Below are 17,727 nucleotides of genomic sequence, written 5' to 3' on the forward strand. Positions count from 1 at the left end.
GGATGTACTCTTAAAACATCTCAGACAAATGGTTCTCTTTCTTTATCCCCTTCCTTAACTCTCTTTGTCTGTTTATTTCTCTCTCAGGATATGCCATGGAAGATGCGCCGGTCTCAGAAAGTAGACATGTCGGCTCGATTAGAACTACAGTCAGCACTCGATGCAGAGATCCGAGCCAAACAGACAATTCAAGATGAGCTTAATAAGGTCAAAGCAGCTAGCATATCTACTGAGTGGTGAGCTCACTAAGTACATAAATAATTGTGCAAAGGAAGAAGTGCCTGCTTTTCCCAAGTACATCTTTTACCTGTTTTCAGAATTACAAGGCAGTTTCCATAAGAAAATCAATCCTTGATAGAACATGAACTTTGCATTCTTATACCAAGTTGTGCCTGAGACAGCATTTCCAGAATTAAAAATGACCCTTTCACTGTGCCGTGGCCACTGGAGATGGCGCTGGCTGCTGGTACTTTCACTGTACCGTGGCCACTGGAGATGGTGCTGGCTGCTGGTACTTTCACTGGACCGTGGCCACTGGAGATGGTGCTGGCTGCTGCTGGTACTTTCACTGGACCGTGGCCACTGGAGATGGTGCTGGCTGCTGCTGGTACTTTCACTGGACCGTGGCCACTGGAGATGATGCTGGCTGCTGCTGGTACTTTGGCTTCACTTTTGAAAGGGAGAAAGCCCCAGAGTGTACAAGGTGTATTTATTTACAAATCAAATAATCATTGAAGTGGTAAGATACAGAAATTACTGAAAGCACGATATTTAAAACAATAAAGGTAGAATTAGTTCACACGTTTGTAAAGGGACCAGTGTTGTGAATGCCTTCATGTTGTGACCTTGGATGGGGTGAGTTGGGCTCTCAATCCACAGAGTTCAGTCAGAGCTATACGCTTATACCAAAAACATCCTTTCAGTTTAGAAACATGCTCTTGGAGGTTGGCAGGAAACTTGCGAATGCAGCAGAACTTGTACATCATGGGGAAAAGTGTTAATATTGAGGATTACTATCTTGCTCCCCTCAAAAAAAAAATCACACCTCAACAGTTCAGCTGTCTCAGTGATTGAATTTTTCATTCTTCCCCACCTGTCAGTCTGCAGATGTTAATGCCTAAAACAGTTCATCTCAGCCACCCAGCAGCCATTAAATGAATCACTGACCTGAGATGTTGACATGGGGTATCAATCCAGAATGGACACCTTCCCATCGTATAGATAGTCATGTTTCAGACTTCCTGGCAGCAGAAACTATGAACTTTGCTCAGCGATAATACTTCTTGAAGCTAATTTTTAAACTATGTTTAGTCCGTCTATTTAGAATCAATTAAAATACAATCTGGACATCCTCTGCTCTATTCCGTCTGTAACAAAATAGACCAGAATTTAAATGTCTATTAGTAAACCATTGCTTGATAAAAGGTGGCAAGAATCCTGCAGAACTAGATGTGTAAGTATGAAGGGGAGCACGTGGCATGTGTCGCTGCAGGAAATCGTCTCGATAAAAGTGCTAATTTTTGTGATTTTGTGAAGGAGCCGAGCATAGGTCAGTTAAAAAAGACAATTCGAGATAAGCAGCAAGAGAGCAGTGGAAGGCATTTGGGGGAGTGAGTGTTTGGGTGCAATCAATCATACATACTGCTTTGAAGGGGAAGGGAAAAGGCAGAATATCCAAAGCTAATATGCCCTGGATGAAAAAGGAAATGAAAGTTTAAATAAAACAAAAGGCTCGTAACAAATGTCAGGAGCAAGGTTCAGGGAGTTTATGGAAAGCAGAGGAGAGAAGTGAAAAAATTCATATGGGAGGCAAGGAAAAGTTTCAAGAAAAGACTAGCAGCAGGTAAGTTGAAACCTAAAACATTTTATAAACATGACGTGTAAGTGGTTTACCAGGGGAGGGGTCGGACAAACTGATACAGGCCAATGATTCAGGATTTGAAGAGTCAGACACAGAGATATGGGACAACTCATTCGGAAGCTTTAGGAGTAAGTGTTCTTAGGGTGACTTCCATTGAGTATCTGAGCTATACAGGCCAGGAAGGATCCATTTTTAATTTCTGCTCCTTGCTGAGTTAGTTGAAATCATTTGGGATAATGACAGAGCAATACAATTGGCCTCAGTGAGTAGGATTAGGGAGGAGAAAAGAAACAGTCTGGGCCACTGTTTAGCCTCTATGTCAGACCCACCGGACTAGACAGTAAGCAGACGTGGTAAATTCCTGGCCATTCAATGGTGAATGGTGCCAGTCTGACCCTGATAACCTGATGTAGGTGCTAACCTCCCAGCAATTTCACCCAGCCAAAGCCTAACATAAGAATATTAATAGGCCATTCAGCCCTCCAAGCCTGCTCCACCATTCAGTATGATCATGGCTCATCTGGTCAATGCTTCAACTCCAGCTCCCATGTAGATCAAAAATCTTGTCCAATTCAACCTTGAATATATTCAATGACCAAGCCTCCACTGTTCTGTGGTGGAGAATTTCAAAGATTAATGACCCCTTGATGAAGACGTTTCGAGTCATCACCATCTTAATGGGAGACCCCTTATTCTGAAACTATGCTGCCTCGTTCTAGATTTCTCTACAAAAGGAAGCATCAAGACCCCTCAAAATCTTATGTTTTGATGAGATCACCTTTCATTCTTCTAAACTCCAGTGAATATTGGCCCAGCCTGCTCAGCTTTTCTTAATGAGACCGCCCTTCATTCCAGGAATCAGCCTGTGAGCCTTATCTGAACTACTTCCAATGCTACTACATTCCCCATTAAGTAAGGAAACCAAAACTTGGTGTGGTCTCACCAATGCCCTGTAGGATTGTCAGAAGACTTACCTACTGTTCTACTCCATCCCCTTTGCAACATTCCATTTGCCTTCCTGATTACTTGCTGTACCTACTTGCTAACTTTATGGAATTCATGTATGAATCTTGCATAGAATCCCTACTGTGCGGAAGGAGACCATTCGGCCCATTATGTCTGCACCAGCTCTCTGAAACAGCATCCCACCCAGGCCCTATCCTCGTAACCCCATATATTTTACCCCACTAATCCCCCTAACCTACACATCTTGGGACACTAAGGGGCAATTTAGCATGGCTAATCCACCTAACCCGCACATTTTTGGACTGTGGGAGGAAATTGGAGATCCGGAGGAAAGCCACAGAACATGGGGAGAAGGTGCAAACTCCACACAGTCACCCAAGGTCAGAATTGAACCCGATTCCCTGGCGTTGTGAGGCAGCAATGCTAGCCGTTGTGCCACCCACTGGTTACTTCTTACTGTGTTCTACATTATCTGATGTAGGTGCTAACCCACAGCATTATCTACATTCTCTATATTTAAAATAATAATCTGCTTTTTTATTATTCCAACCATTATGGACAACTCGCATTATACACCATGCACCAAATTCTGCTCTTCACTTAACCAAAACAGATCCCTTTGCAGACTCTGTGTCCCCCTAACAATTGGCTTTCCTACCTAACTTTGCATTGTGAGCAAATTTAGACACAATATCTCTGACCCTTCATCTAAGTCATTGATATAGATTGTAAATAGTTGAGGCTCCAGCCCTGATCCCTGCGGCACCTCACTAGTTACAGTTTGCCAACCTGAAAATGACCCATTTACCCCAACTCTTTGCTTCCTGTTAGTTAACAAATCCTGTATCCATGTTAATTTATTACCCACAACACCATGTCTTTGTGTAATGACCATTAATGTAGCACATTATTGAATTCCTTTTGGAAATCTAAATACACGCCATCTACTGGTACCCCTTTATCCACCCTGCTTGTTACATCCTCAAAGAACTCTAATGAATTTATCAAACACTATTTCCCTTCCATACAATTATATCTGTATAATGACCTTTACAGATACAGAGTCAAGATTGCTTTATTGTGATTTTCTAAATGGTTTGCTATTACTTCCTTACTAATGGGGTCTAGCATTTTCCCCAGTGTCAGATGTTAAGCTGACTAACCTATAGTTTCCTGCTTTCTGTCTCCCTCCTTTCTTGAATCGAGGCCTTGTGTTTGTAGTTTTCCAATCCACTGGGTCTCTTCCAGAATCTAGGGCATTTTGGCAGAGTACAATCAATGAATCTCACTATTTCTGCAGCCTGATTTGCAGAGCATATCGTCCAGGAGACTTGACAACCTTCAATCACATTAGTATTCAAATACTTTTTCTCTAATGACAGTAATTGTTTTTCGTTCTTCCCCTTTGCACATTGATTTCCTCTTATTCTTGGGATGCTTTTTGTGTCTGTTACCTTGAAGACAGATATAAAATGCTCGTTCAAAGTCTCTGCCATTTCCTTGTTCCCCATTATTAATTCCCAGCTTCATGCTCTAAGGGACCTAACCTCTCCCTTTTTATAGACTGCAGAAGCTCTCACAGTTTTTATATTCCTTGCTAGAGTAAACTTTTAGTTATTTGACACTCTACCAACTGGGAATTCTCCTAACCAAAATTTCTGTAGCATCTGTTTCTTGACTGGAGGTTCTCTCATTCCTCAGAAGCTGGCAATAACACTTGTTCCCTGGCAGCCCTGCACTCTCACAACCACTAAAAATTGTCAGACTCGTATGTAGTTGTTATCTGTGGCCTGCCCTCATTCTGGTGTCAGTTTCCCAGTGTTTCCCTCGGTGCTGCTCTATACATTTGTGCGCTCCTGCACTTTCTCAAAACCTCAGTATCTGCAACACCACAAGATTACCCAGAAGCTTTCTGATCGGTTAAAAATCTGGAACTCATAGGGAACTGGAATATCTGATTAAACACCGCCACACATTCCCCACTCATACTGGATAACATAAGTTTGGCTGTAGTTTACTTATTTTCTTGATTTATTCATAGCATATGAGCGCCGCTGGAAAGCCAGCATTTGTTGCCCATCTTTAATTGCCCTGGACAGAGTGGCCATTTCAGAAAGCATTTAAGAGTCACATTGCTGTGAATGAATTCACATGTAGGCCAGACCAGGCAGACTTCCTTCCCTAAAAGGCATTAGTGAACCAGGTGGGTTTTTACAATAATCAATAATAGTTTGATGATCACCATTACTAAGACTAGCTTCTTTTCAAGATTTCCACTCCATCTGACGAAGGAGCAGTGCTCCGAAAGCTTATGGTATTTGCTACCAAATAAACCTGTTGGACTTTAACCTGGTGTTGTGAGACTTCTTACTGTATTAATCTTTGCCGCATTCTACCTTTTATTTCAACTTGACATCATCTTTACCTTCGTTAGTTAGCCAAAGATGGTGCATTCTTCTCATAGTCTTTCTTTCTCAATGGAATATATATCTTTGTTGCGAGTTATGAAATATCTCCTTAAATGTTTGCCACTGTTTCTCTAACCATCTTACCTTTTAGCTTACTTTTCACTGTGAAAGAAACAAGTTATTCAAATTAAATTAAATGAATACAAAGTTTGATTAGAAAAGGATTAACCCTCAAAAGATTCTAGAATTTCCTCGCTCCGCAAATTCCCGAGTTAAGTACATTGTCAAAGCAGTACGCCATCGAGCTGTACCACCTACCATACCTGAGCCTAAATGTACCTTGCCTCTAGTAGTTGCTTTTCACAGCACAGTATTTTATCATCCTTCTCTGTCTCCGTCTTAGCGAATGTGAGGTGTTTATCAATTATCAAGACAAGCTATCAAATTGCTTGTTTAAAATCTTTGGAAAAAGCAATGTCAATTACCATATTAAACAACCTTTATCCAGATAGGTTTTCCCCCCATGGAATATACTCTGCGTAAATATCTAAAAATAAAATTCCAAATGCATTCTGTGGAAAAATTCCATGGGCGGCACGGTGGCCCAGTGGTTAGCACTGCTGCCTCACAGCGCCAGGGACCCGGGTTCAATTCCAGCCTCGGGTCATTGTCTGTGTGGAGTTTGCACATTCTCCCCGTGTCTGCGTGGGTTTCCTCCAGGTGCCCTGATTTCCTCCCACTGCCCAAAGATGTGCAGGTTAGGTTGATTGGCCATGCTAAATTGACCCTAGTGTTAGGGAATTAGCAGGGTTAATATGTGGGGTTACGGGAACAGGGCCTGGGTGGGATTGTGGTCGGTGCAGACTCAATGGGCCAAATGGCCACCACCTGTATTTTCTATGAAAATGAGTTTTAAAAAATTCAAATCTCTTCTCAGTTTTTATGAAATCATTTACACTTTCTACCACAGCATAAAATATGATAATTAGGGAGTTTATTCAGTTTGCCTCAAAATTTAGATTGCCTTTGTAAAGTTATCTCAGTTACAATGAGAAAAACTCTCATTTGTTCACTCCATCTATCTCATTTGCTTTCTCTATCTCTATCTCTCACTCTGTCATTGATTTTCTCCCTGCCTCCTTCTCATTCTCTGGACCTTAATGCACCTACTAAAGTTTATATAATGCCAATGAACAGCTGCAATAAATACAGCACTGTGAATTATGGGTGCTTAGAATCCTTTTTAATGAGCTATTTTAGATTTTCTTACCTGAAACATCTAGATCCTATTTACCAAGAAGATGGGGAGACAGCCCAGCACTAAGCATTGTCCCTGTGTGACTGACTAATTATTGTACCCAGCAGCATCCCTTGTGACTGATGGATTGTAATCAGGGTGTCCAAACAGAGTCCTGCCATTCTAGCACAGCACACAGCCACTCTTCAGCTATAACACTGTCCTCTGGTTTCTGAATCCAGGTTACTATGTACATTAGAAACAGCAGTGGTACTAGTATTGAGGCCTGAGGCATCCTACTCAGTACTTTCCCAAACCCATCCATGCTCCCCACACCCCCAAACAAATTGGATAGTTAACTCAGCTTCATACTTTAACTCACTATTAAAGTTAGTTTTAGTGAAAACATAATTTTTAAGCCAGTATCAGAGAGGTAACTGTTTTGTGCATTTTACCAGATGAGAAAAAGGGGCAAGGATGACTGAGACACGAAGTAGTTTTATGTGAAGTTGGGAGAATTGGGCACTGGAGCCACAATTCTCCTTGGGTTTGAATGACCTTTTCTGGTACCTGATTCTCCTAATGTCCCTACTAAAGCATGGGTATTGTTTGGCTGAGCTCTCTTTATTTAGTTGGTTACCTGGACCACCTTCTGAAAATTTGCTTTGCTCTTGTTCCAGCAAATTGCAAGACGGTGAGAAGAGAAACCTGGAGCTACTGTCTGAGATCGAAAAACTCAAGAAGGACATGGAGGAAATGAAAACGGAAAAGGGTATGGGCACCGGGGCAATTGGCTACAGATCTTTCTTGTGCTTCAATATGCTTTCATCATTCTTCTTCAAGATACTCGAGACTTGCAATCTTTTTATGCCATTATATAAATTAAACAGTGGTGCCAAGGGAGTAGTCTAGATTCTGGATACATGATATACATGTTTAATAAAAATAGGTCAGGAGTCACATAGTGAGCTGATGATTGGTGATGGTTAAGGGTCAGATGTTGAGCTGGTAACTGGAATTGATGATTGAAGTAATTGTATTCTCTTAAAAAAAGATGCAAACAAATTGACTCCTAGGTTAGTAAACCTCCATTTTTATGATGGCTAATGTGCCAAGTACTGTGGCAAGTAACTCACCACTTGACAAAGCTTGTTCACCATCTATAAGACACAAGTCAGGACTGTGATGGAATACTCCCCACTTGCCTGGATGGGTGCAGCTCCAACAAAGCTCAAGAAGCTCAACACCATCCAGGACAAAGCAGCCCACTTGATTGGCACCACATCCACAAATATTCACTCCATTCACCACCAACGCACAGTGGCCGTCGTGTGTGCCATCTGCAAGATGCACTACAAGAACTTGCCAAGGCTCCTTAGACAGAACTTCCCAAACCCACGACCGCTACCATTTAGAAGGACAAAGGTAGCTGACAAATGGGAACACCACCACCTGGAAGTTCCTCATCAAACCATTCACCATCCTGACTTGGAAATATATCACCGCTCCTTCAGTCACTGGGTCAAAATCCTGGAACTCCCTCCCTAACAGCAGTGTGGGTGTACCTACACCGTATGGACCGCAGCGTTTTAAGAAGGCAGCTCACCAACACCTGAAGGATAATAAATGCTGGCCTAATCAGTGAAGCCCACATCCTATGAATTGAATTCAGAAAGAATTATTATACCTTGGCTTTGCAACAGGCTGCTGCAGTACTTGGCACTAGCACCAGTGTGATCTAAATGATGTTTGAATGTTTCCTCTCAAATTATCACCTCTTGTTCCTTGGTTTTGTTCCATTTTGCATAAAGGTGTCACATTTAGGGAACCGGAATCTATTATTCACTTTGTAATATTGTCCTTTAATCTGTAAGTTTCTCCCTTGTTTGGCTTGATTGTGTCAGGTTGTATAAGTTTCATAACAATCTTTCGATATAGTTTAAATAGACAGCAATCTTGGAAGGAAAGGTTTGCAGAAATGACTAGTGTCCATTCACAACATGGTCTGAGAGTCGAAGAGTTGAAATATGGCAATTTGGTTTTAAATTTGATTGTTTTATTTGTATTTTTAAACGTCTTTCTTGTGGAAGTGTGATAAATCGCAGGAGCTAAAGTTTAAGTGTAAAGTCTTTATGCTGTGGTGTTCACTCCTGTGGCCCTCTTGTTCAGTTGAATGGTCCTCCAGGGAAAGCAAAGGCTAAATATTTCTTTAAGTTTTAAAAAAAGTGCTGCTGTTTTTCTAGGTGTAAAGCACCAAGACTCACAGAATTCTTTCTTGGCATTTTTGAATACACCTGCCTCACCTCTGGATCAATTCGAAGTGAGTAAATTAAATTATACAAGCATTTAATATAATTGTAAAAATTCTTCTTCCCTTTTCCCCACAGATTTGATCTGTTTTTTGTTTTAGGTGTTTCTAATCCTTTACTAGGTTAAATTGTTCTAAGTGTGTGACTGCATGAGAGAGTGACATCGCTAATAAGTTAGCTCTAAAGGAGTTTCTCATCACTTGTAATTTAATTTCTTCCTTCCTCCCTGCCCTGCCCTCTCCCCCCCCCCCCCCCATCCCCCCTCACCGCACGATGCTACTGTTTCACTGTGGGGAATAGGATTCTCTGTCTTCTTCTTCTTCTTCACTGGTAGACTTTTGGAATGATGTAAGTTCAGAAGCTTTCAACCGATGAGCTGTACTCCTCGATGAGTGCCAACTCATTGGTTTCGGGGGGGAAAAACCCCTCCCTGTCTGGAAAATACAGTCAATTCACAGAAATCCATAAACGCCAATTTCAAAACCTCTACTTAACAATTCAAAATGAGTCTTCAGTATGGAAACACCAGCATGTACAGAACTGGAGCCCATCTCCCAGCTAGAAGCAAGCAGTTTTTGGCAGTGATAAGGGGACTTATGAATGAGATTGGAGATGGTTTCAGAGAGCAGGATTGTCAGCATTTGCCTTGCTCAAATCACAATAATTTAATTCTCACCGTCTAACTTTGCCCTTGACAATTGTAGGGAAGCCTGTGGCCTAGGTAGTGACGTGATTATGGAACTGAAGTTCCCTCTGGTATTCTGTGAAATTGAATTCAATAAATCTGGTAATTGTTGGCTGCTCCTGCAGATGGATTACTCATGCATGTCCATGGACTTAGGAATAACCCAACTGGTTCAAGGAAGGAAACCTGTCCCTTAGCCAGTCTGTTGTGCATGTGAGGACTAATGGCTGTGAAATGGCCTATCAAGTCACTCACCCGTGAAAGTAATAATTCTAAAAAATATTTAAAATTATTATTTTTACACGTGAGCGGCTTGTTAAGTTATTTCAGAGGGCATTCATATATAAAGCAACCTAACCCATCTCACAGCAACTAGGGATGGATAATAAATCCAGCCATATTTGAAAAACTAATTCAAAAATCATGGCTCACATTCTACAAATGCACATAACATTCAGAGAAATAATATTGCCAAGCAATAGAACCTGGAGGTGGGGGTTCATTTCCCCACAGTTACAAATTCCACGTTAACATTTGCATTGATACAGAATCAATTGTTCATTTACTGAAGCTGGATAGGCAACCCCAACAGTTTTAGCTATACATGATATTTTTAGGACTAAGGAACATCTGCGGCACCTCAGCCACTATAATTCACAATGTAGCACTTGGTTTTGTATCTTTATCAATCACTGACTCAGTGCTTAAAATTTACATTTAAAAAGTATCTTCCACACTTTGCAAGCAGCCACAGTAATCTGGATCCAAGCGCCAGGGGCCTAAAGGGACAAGCCAGATCAACAGCAGATCATCCCAGACATGTTAAACCTCTATAAAACATTGGTTTGATGTCAACTAGACTATTGATTCCAGTTCTGGGCACCACACTTGAAAGGTGTGAAGGCTTTGGAGAGGATGCAGGAAAGATTGATGAAAATGGTTCCAGGGGTGAGGAACTTTAGTAACATAGATTGGAAAAACTGGGACTGTTCTGCTTTGAGAAGAGAGGTTTGAGGTGATTTGATCGAGATATTCAAATTCATGATCTGGATAGAGTTGATTGGGCGAAACTGTTCCCATTGTGGAAGGATTGAGAACCACAGGGCACAGATTGAAGGTAATTGGCAAAGGAAGCAATGGTTAAAGTTTATTTATTAGTCGCAAGTAAGGCTTACATTAATGCTGCAATGAAGTTACTGCAAAATTCCCCTAGTCGCCACAGTGCGGCACCTGTTTGGGTCAATGCACCTAACCAGCACATCTTTCAGAATGTGTGAGGAAACCGGAGCACCCGGAGGAAACCCACGCAGACACAGGGAGAACGTGCAAACTCCACACAGACAGTGACCCACGCCGGGAATCGAACCCAGGTCCCTGGCGCTGTGAAGAAGCAGTGCTAACCACTGTGCTATCGTGCCGCTCCGAGCACATGACATGAGGACATGGTGACATGAGGAAAAACTTTCTCACGCAGCAACTGGTTAAGATCTGGATTGCACTGCCTAAGAGTGGTGGAGGCAGGTTCAATTGAAGCTTTCAAAAGCAAATCATTATCTGAAAAGGAAAACATTGAGGGGTTACAGGGAAGGCTATAAAAGACTTAGAAGCAGAAGTATACCATTCAGCCCATCGAGTCTGCTCCACTATTCAGTGAGAAAGGGACAAGACAAGGGATCATTTGCTCTTTTAGGGGCTGAGCACAGATACGACGGGCCAAATGGCAGCCTCCTCTGGTGTAGCCATCCCAGCTCCAGTCCACAGTTTTTCCCGTAACAAATACAACGGAAGAACCTGTCGGCAAATTATTATAACACAATCCCAGAAACAGTGCAACATTACATATAAATTAAACCCAAAGTGAAATTGACTGTATTTTATTTTTTAGGTCCTTGTGAGTGTGACCCATCCTGTAGTATTTTAGCTTTATTTTTTGTAGTACTGTATTTTGGTGCTTTTTAATAAACCCTGTGTTGGCAGGATAACTCACCTAGGTTTGCTGTGCTGATGGCACTATTAATGAGCAGTCGTGCAGAATTCTAATGTAAGGTAATTGAACTGAAACGTTAGCTCTTGTTTCTTTCCCTACAGTCAGAGTCTGACCTGCTGAGCATTTCTGTTTTTATTTCAGATCCCCAACATCTGCAATATGTTGCTTTTGTGCAGTATATCTGTTTACCTTGGATAGCATGATGGATTGATCCTAGGTTTCACAATTGCAAGACACTGGGATAGATTACATCAGTAGTTAATTTTTCACCTAGTATTGCACAAAGCAAAGGCACCGTGCACTGTTATCCGCTTGGCAATATTTCTGGGTTAATTAGATAAAATTAAAACAATGTTAAAAGTGTGAATAAATTATGGGTTTGAACTATTAAAATGGAGAGTCAGGGCAGTGACTTGATTGGCCAACAGGTTGTACTGTGTATTTATAGCACCTACCCACTAGCACCACCTGTATGCTGGTGGCCCTTAAGCTCCACACTATCTTGCTGGGGAGAATGTCTCCCTGAACTCAACATATCAACAAACGTAACTCTTGGAGAGAGGAGAATGAGTTGCTTTTGAATACAGAACAGCCATGATTTAATGGAGCAGGGGAGAATGTGGAGTGGCCCGTGGAGTTGCGGGTAATATATTAGCATGGATACGGGATTGGTTAACAGACAGGAAGCAACGATTTGGAATAAATGGGGCAGTCTTAAACTGGCAGACTGTGACTAGTGGAATGCCACAAGGATCCGTTCTGGAGCCTCAGCAAATTACAATCCATATTAATGACTTAGATGAAGAGGCAGAGTAAAGTATCTAAGAGTGTTGACCATATGAAGCTAGTTTGGAATGCTAGCTGTGAGGGGAGCACAGAGAGGCTGCAAAGTGAGTGGGCAACAAGTTGGCTGATGAGTTATAATGTGGGGAAGTGAGAGTTTATTCACTTCAGCTGTAAGAATTGACAAAAATATATATTTTCAAAAGGAATGAAACTTATAACTGCTGATGTTCATGAGGAACATGGATGTACTCATAAAAAAACATTGAAAGTTAGCTTACAGACACAACAATTGGGACCGCAAATGGCATTTTAACCATTATTGCAAGGGGAGGGATACAGGAATAAAGAAGGCTTGCTGCAGTTGTGTACGGCTTTGTTGAGATCGCACCTGATTAGGGGCCTGATTAGGGACAGTCAGCGTGGTTTTGTGAGTGGAAAATCATGTCTCACAAATTTAACTGAGGTTTTTGAAGGGGTAACCAAGAAGGTAGATGAGCGCAGTGCAGTTGATGTTGTCTACATGGACTTTAGCAAGGCCTTTGACAAGGTACCACACAGTAAGTAGGTTGTTGCATAAAGTTAAATCTCACGGGATCCAGGATGAGGTATCTAAATGGATACAAAATTGGCTTCTTGACAGAAGCCAGAGGGTGGTTGTAGAGAGTTGTTTTTCAAACTGGAGGCCTGTGACCAGCGGTGTGCCTCAGGGATCAGTGCTGGGTCCACTGTTATTTGTCATTTATATTAATGATTTGGATGAGAATAAAGGGGGCATGGTTAGTAAGTTTGCAGATGACACCAAGATTGGTGGCATAATGGACAGTGAAGAAAGTTATCTCCAATTGCAAACGGGATCTTGATCAATTGGGCCAGTGGGTTGACGAATAGCAGATGGAGTTTAATTTAGACAAATGCGAGGTGATGTATTTTGGTAGATTGAACCAGGGCAGGACTTACTCAGTTAATGGTACGGCGTTGGGGAGAGTTACAGAACAAAGAGATCTAGGGGTACATGTTCATAGCTCCTTGAAAGTGGAGTCACAGGTGGACAGAGTGGTGAAGAAGGCATTCGACATGCTTGGTTTCATCGGTCAGAACATTGAATACAGGAGTTGAGACGTCTTGTTGAAGTTGTACAAGACATTGGTAAGACCACACTTGGAATACTGTGTGCAATTCTGGTCACCCAGAATTGGTCACCCATAGAAAGGATATTATTAAACTAGAAAGAGTGCAGAAAAGATTTACTAGGATGCTACCGGGACTTGATAGATTGAGTTATAAGGAGAGGCTGAATAGACTGGGACTTTTTTCTCTGGAGCGTAGGAGGCTGAGGGGTGACCTTATAGAGGTCTATAAAATAATGAGGGGCATAGGCAAGGTAGATAGTCAATATCTTTTCCCAAAGGTAGGGGAGTCTAAAACTAGAGGGCATAGGTTTAAGGTGAGAGGGGAGAGATACAAAAGTGTCCAGGGGGGCAATTTTTTCACTCAGAGGGTGGTGAGTGTCTAGAACAAGCTGCCAGAGGTAGTAGTAGAGGCGGGTACAATTTTGTCTTTTAAAAAGCATTTAGATAGTTACATGGGTACGATGGATATAGAGGGATATGGGCCAAATGCGGGCAACTGGGATTAGCTTAGGGGCTTTAAAAAAAAAGGGGCAGCATGGACAATCTGGGCCAAAGGGCCTGTTTCCATGCTGTAAACCTCTATGACTCTATGACCTGGAAGGGTATGTGTGATTTTGGACTCCATATTTAAGGAAGGATATGCTTGCATCTGAGGCAGCCAGCCAAAGGCTCACTAGATTTGTCACTGAGATGAGACAGTGTCCTATGATGAGAGGCTGAGCAAAATTGGGTATATGTTCTCTGGAGTTCAGAAGAATGAGAGGTGACCTGATTGGAATATACAAAACTCTGAGGAGTCTTGACAGGTTAGACACCAAGAGGTTGTCTAATCCTTGTTGGAAAACCTAGAACGGGGCAGTTTCAGGATAAGGGTTTGATCATTTAGAACTGACATACATAGAAATTTCTTCAAATAGTTGTTTAGTAATAGAGTATTGCTGAAAAAATACATTTTGTTGAAGCTTTTCATCTGGCACTCATCAGGACAGTCACAACAATATCAATATCACAAAAGAATGCAATTTTATACTGTGTGAGAAGAGAGTTCTACTTGGTTACCAAGTGGACTCTGTTTGGGGTGTTGCCATGGAGAATGCTCGATTTAATGGTGACTGACAGTTAACTGCCATGAACTGCTTGAAAATTTTAAACCAAGCAGCTTGGCTATGGTCATGGTTCTGATTGGTCATTCCCTGAGGACTGAACCAGTGAATGCCTATCGTTTATTTTGTTTAGCTGAAACAGGCACAATGTGTGTACATGTTCTTTCTGTCTGCAAAGAACAGGTCCTTGTGTATTAATATATGTAGCTTCCATAAAAGAAAATACGCCACACTGACTGACATTCTTAAATTCGTTGTCAGAGTAATTTTTAGCACATTGAGGATTATTTATCAAATGTTCTTCAATCACGGATTCACTTCTAATGTTCGACACTGTATTGAGTTTTGGGTACGGTCTATACCTTGTCCGTTGCAAACAGCAGAAGGGACATGCTGTTTGACAATCCATCTGTCTTTGAGCCTGCGACTTACGTACCTGGGCAATGTCTTGACCAATCAAAGTCTAGCTGCTGGTTTAAAATTTTCAAGTAATGCTTGGCAGTTAACTGTCAGTCACCATTAACTGCTGCATTCTCCAGTGCAATGCCTCTACCAATCAGAGTCCACTTGCCAATCAATCAGCACTCTCCTCTCATACAGTATAAGTTGTCGTTTCCCCTGACATCGGTAGTCTTGTGATTGTCCTGATAACATAAGAAATAGGAGCAGGAGTAGGCCATCTAGCCCCTCGAGCCTGCCCCGCCATTCAATAAGATCATGGCTGATCTGAAGTGGATCGGTTCCACTTACCATCCTGATCCCTAAAACCCCTAATTCCCTTACCGATCAGGAATCCATCTATCCGTGATTTAAACATATTCAATGAGGTAGCCTCCACCACTTCAGTGGGCAGAGAATTCCAGAGATTCACCACCCTCTGAGAGAAGAAGTTCCTCCCCAACTCTGTCCTAAACTGATCCCCCTTTATTTTGAGGCTGTGCCCTCTAGTTCTAGTTTCCTTTCTAAGTGGAAAGAATCTCTCCACCTCTACCCTATCCAGCCCCTTCATTATCTTATGGGTCTCTATAAGATCCCCCCTCAGCCTTCTAAATTCCAACAAGTACAAACCCAATCTGCTCAGTCTCTCCTCATAATCAACACCCCTCATCTCCGGTATCAACCTGGTGAACCTGCCCTGCACTCCCTCCAAGGCCAATATATCCTTCCGCAAATAAGGGGACCAATACTGCACACAGTATTCCAGCTGCGGCCTCACCAATGCCCTGTACAGATGCAGCAAGACATCCCTGCTTTTATATTCTATCCCCCTTGCGATATAGGCCAACATCCCATTTGCCTTCTTGATCACCTGTTGCACCTGCAGACTGCGTTTTTGCGTCTCATGCACAAGGACCCCCAGGTCCCTCTGCACAGCAGCATGTTGTAATATCTTTCCATTTAGATAACAATCCAATTTGCTATCATTTCTTCCAAAGTGAATAACTTTGGAAGATAATGATGAGAGCAAGATGAAAATCTTTGACTAAGTGTCTTTTTTCAACAATACTCAAGGAATTTCTTCAGTCAAATGGTTGTGACTCTTTGGAATTCTCTACCTTACGGGGGTTGTGGATGCACCATTGTTGAACATATTTAAGGGTGAGATACAGATAGTGTCTCAGGATTCAAGGGTTTATGGGGATGGGTGGAAAAGTGGAGTTAAAGCCAAAGATCAGCCATGGTCTGATTGAATGGCAGAGCAGACTGGATGGGCCCTCTAATCTACCCCTGTGTCTATTTCTTGAGCTTTTATGGTGGGACTTTATCCAAATTAAAGACTTCTCAAATATTGATTCCTGTACTTTCTGGACAGTGGCTGCAGCTTGAGTGTGTTTTCTCAGCATAGTGTGATAGGAAATTGAAAGTAAATACTTTTAAGTGTATAGTTTTAACAGGATATCTGATAAGATGAATCTGGATTCCATGATTATTTCCTAAATTAATTCAGTGACTGTCCAGTTTAAACTTTGGCTGTTAGATAAGAGAATGGATTAATATCTGAATGACTGCAAGGTGTCCAGAATTCAGAAAATACGGCCTTCACTGACCTCACCGAACAGTATTCCAGGAGTTCCCAGATACTTAATAGAAGGGAGCAATGATTAAAAACTACTAATGATTCAATGATTTAGAGGGCCATGGGTTCTGTCCCTTCTCTCACTACAGACTGAAACATCTATTGGGAGCTAAGCTGATGTTTTTTTGGAAAAATATGACAACAAGAATTAGTGGTACTTATCTTATACCTGTTCCAGAACATCAACGCTTGGCCTGCAGTTATTTGTTCCAGAACATCAACGCTTGGCCTGCAGTTATTTGTTCCAGAACATCAACGCTTGGCCTGCAGTTATTTGTTCCAGAACATCAACGCTTGGCCTGCAGTTATTTGTTCCAGAACATCCGTGCTTGGCCTGCAGTTACTTAAGATTTTGTAATGCTCTTGTTATGGGATGTTGGCGAGACCTGCAATTATTAAGGGATGGTTGGGTGGCTAGTCTGTGGGTATTATGGGATATTTGACCAGGAGTCGTTTGAATGTTTAATCATCTACCCTGTGGTTATTATGGGGTGTTTGAGAGTGACTTGTCGTTGTTATGGGGCATTTGATTGACTGGTCTCTGGTTATTATGGGCCGTTTGAGTGATTAGCCTATGTGTGTGAGAGATTGGTCTGCAGTTATTATAGGGGCTTTAGTGAATCACCTGTGGTCTCTAGGCTGTCTTACTGATTGTGCAGCTGTGATGCAGCACAAATGAGGCTTTTTGACCCATACTTTTCCAGTGTTTGAAATAGCTATCGAGTTAGTTCCACTCTCCTGAACTTAATTTCCCCATTACTGCAAATATTCCCGTTATATTTATCCAATTGCCTTCTGAAAGAAAGTTATTATTGAATTTGCCTCTAAAGTGGCAGCACCTTACAGATCGTAACCACTTGTTGCAAAATATATATTTTCTCGTGTCACCTCTTGCTACTTACCTTAGGCTGTGGTTGCTCCTGCCAATTGAAACAAATTCTCCTTATTTACTCTAGTTCTACGATCCTGTTACAGACTATTAACCATTAAAGAGACAATATGAACACCTAACAACCAACTGAACTACTCCACAAGATGTCACATTTTTTTACAAAAGCAAATTTTGTTGCACATATGAAGAGAAGTTAACAGGCTTCCCATATCTTGCAAAGTCTGCTTTTTCCTCTTGAAACCCAATCAGAACTGCCTGCTGCTGTCAGCAAACTCTCACATTCACA

At 41.7% G+C, this 17,727-nt stretch overlaps 1 protein-coding gene across 1 annotated transcript in view; it reads left to right on the forward strand.

The window, feature by feature from the left end:
* LOC144493948 (serine/threonine-protein kinase MRCK alpha-like) overlaps window positions 1–17,727 on the forward strand; it is a 498,859-nt gene that overhangs the window by 409,655 nt on the left and 71,477 nt on the right. The window contains exons 19-21 of the mRNA XM_078213524.1: window positions 88–236; window positions 7,153–7,244; window positions 8,716–8,792. Coding sequence (XP_078069650.1) covers window positions 88–236; window positions 7,153–7,244; window positions 8,716–8,792 — 318 coding nt within the window. The remainder of the gene's footprint in view (window positions 1–87; window positions 237–7,152; window positions 7,245–8,715; window positions 8,793–17,727) is intronic.

This window comes from Mustelus asterias, chromosome 5 (assembly GCF_964213995.1).
Source record: "Mustelus asterias chromosome 5, sMusAst1.hap1.1, whole genome shotgun sequence".
In the NCBI taxonomy this organism is placed as follows: domain Eukaryota; kingdom Metazoa; phylum Chordata; class Chondrichthyes; order Carcharhiniformes; family Triakidae; genus Mustelus; species Mustelus asterias.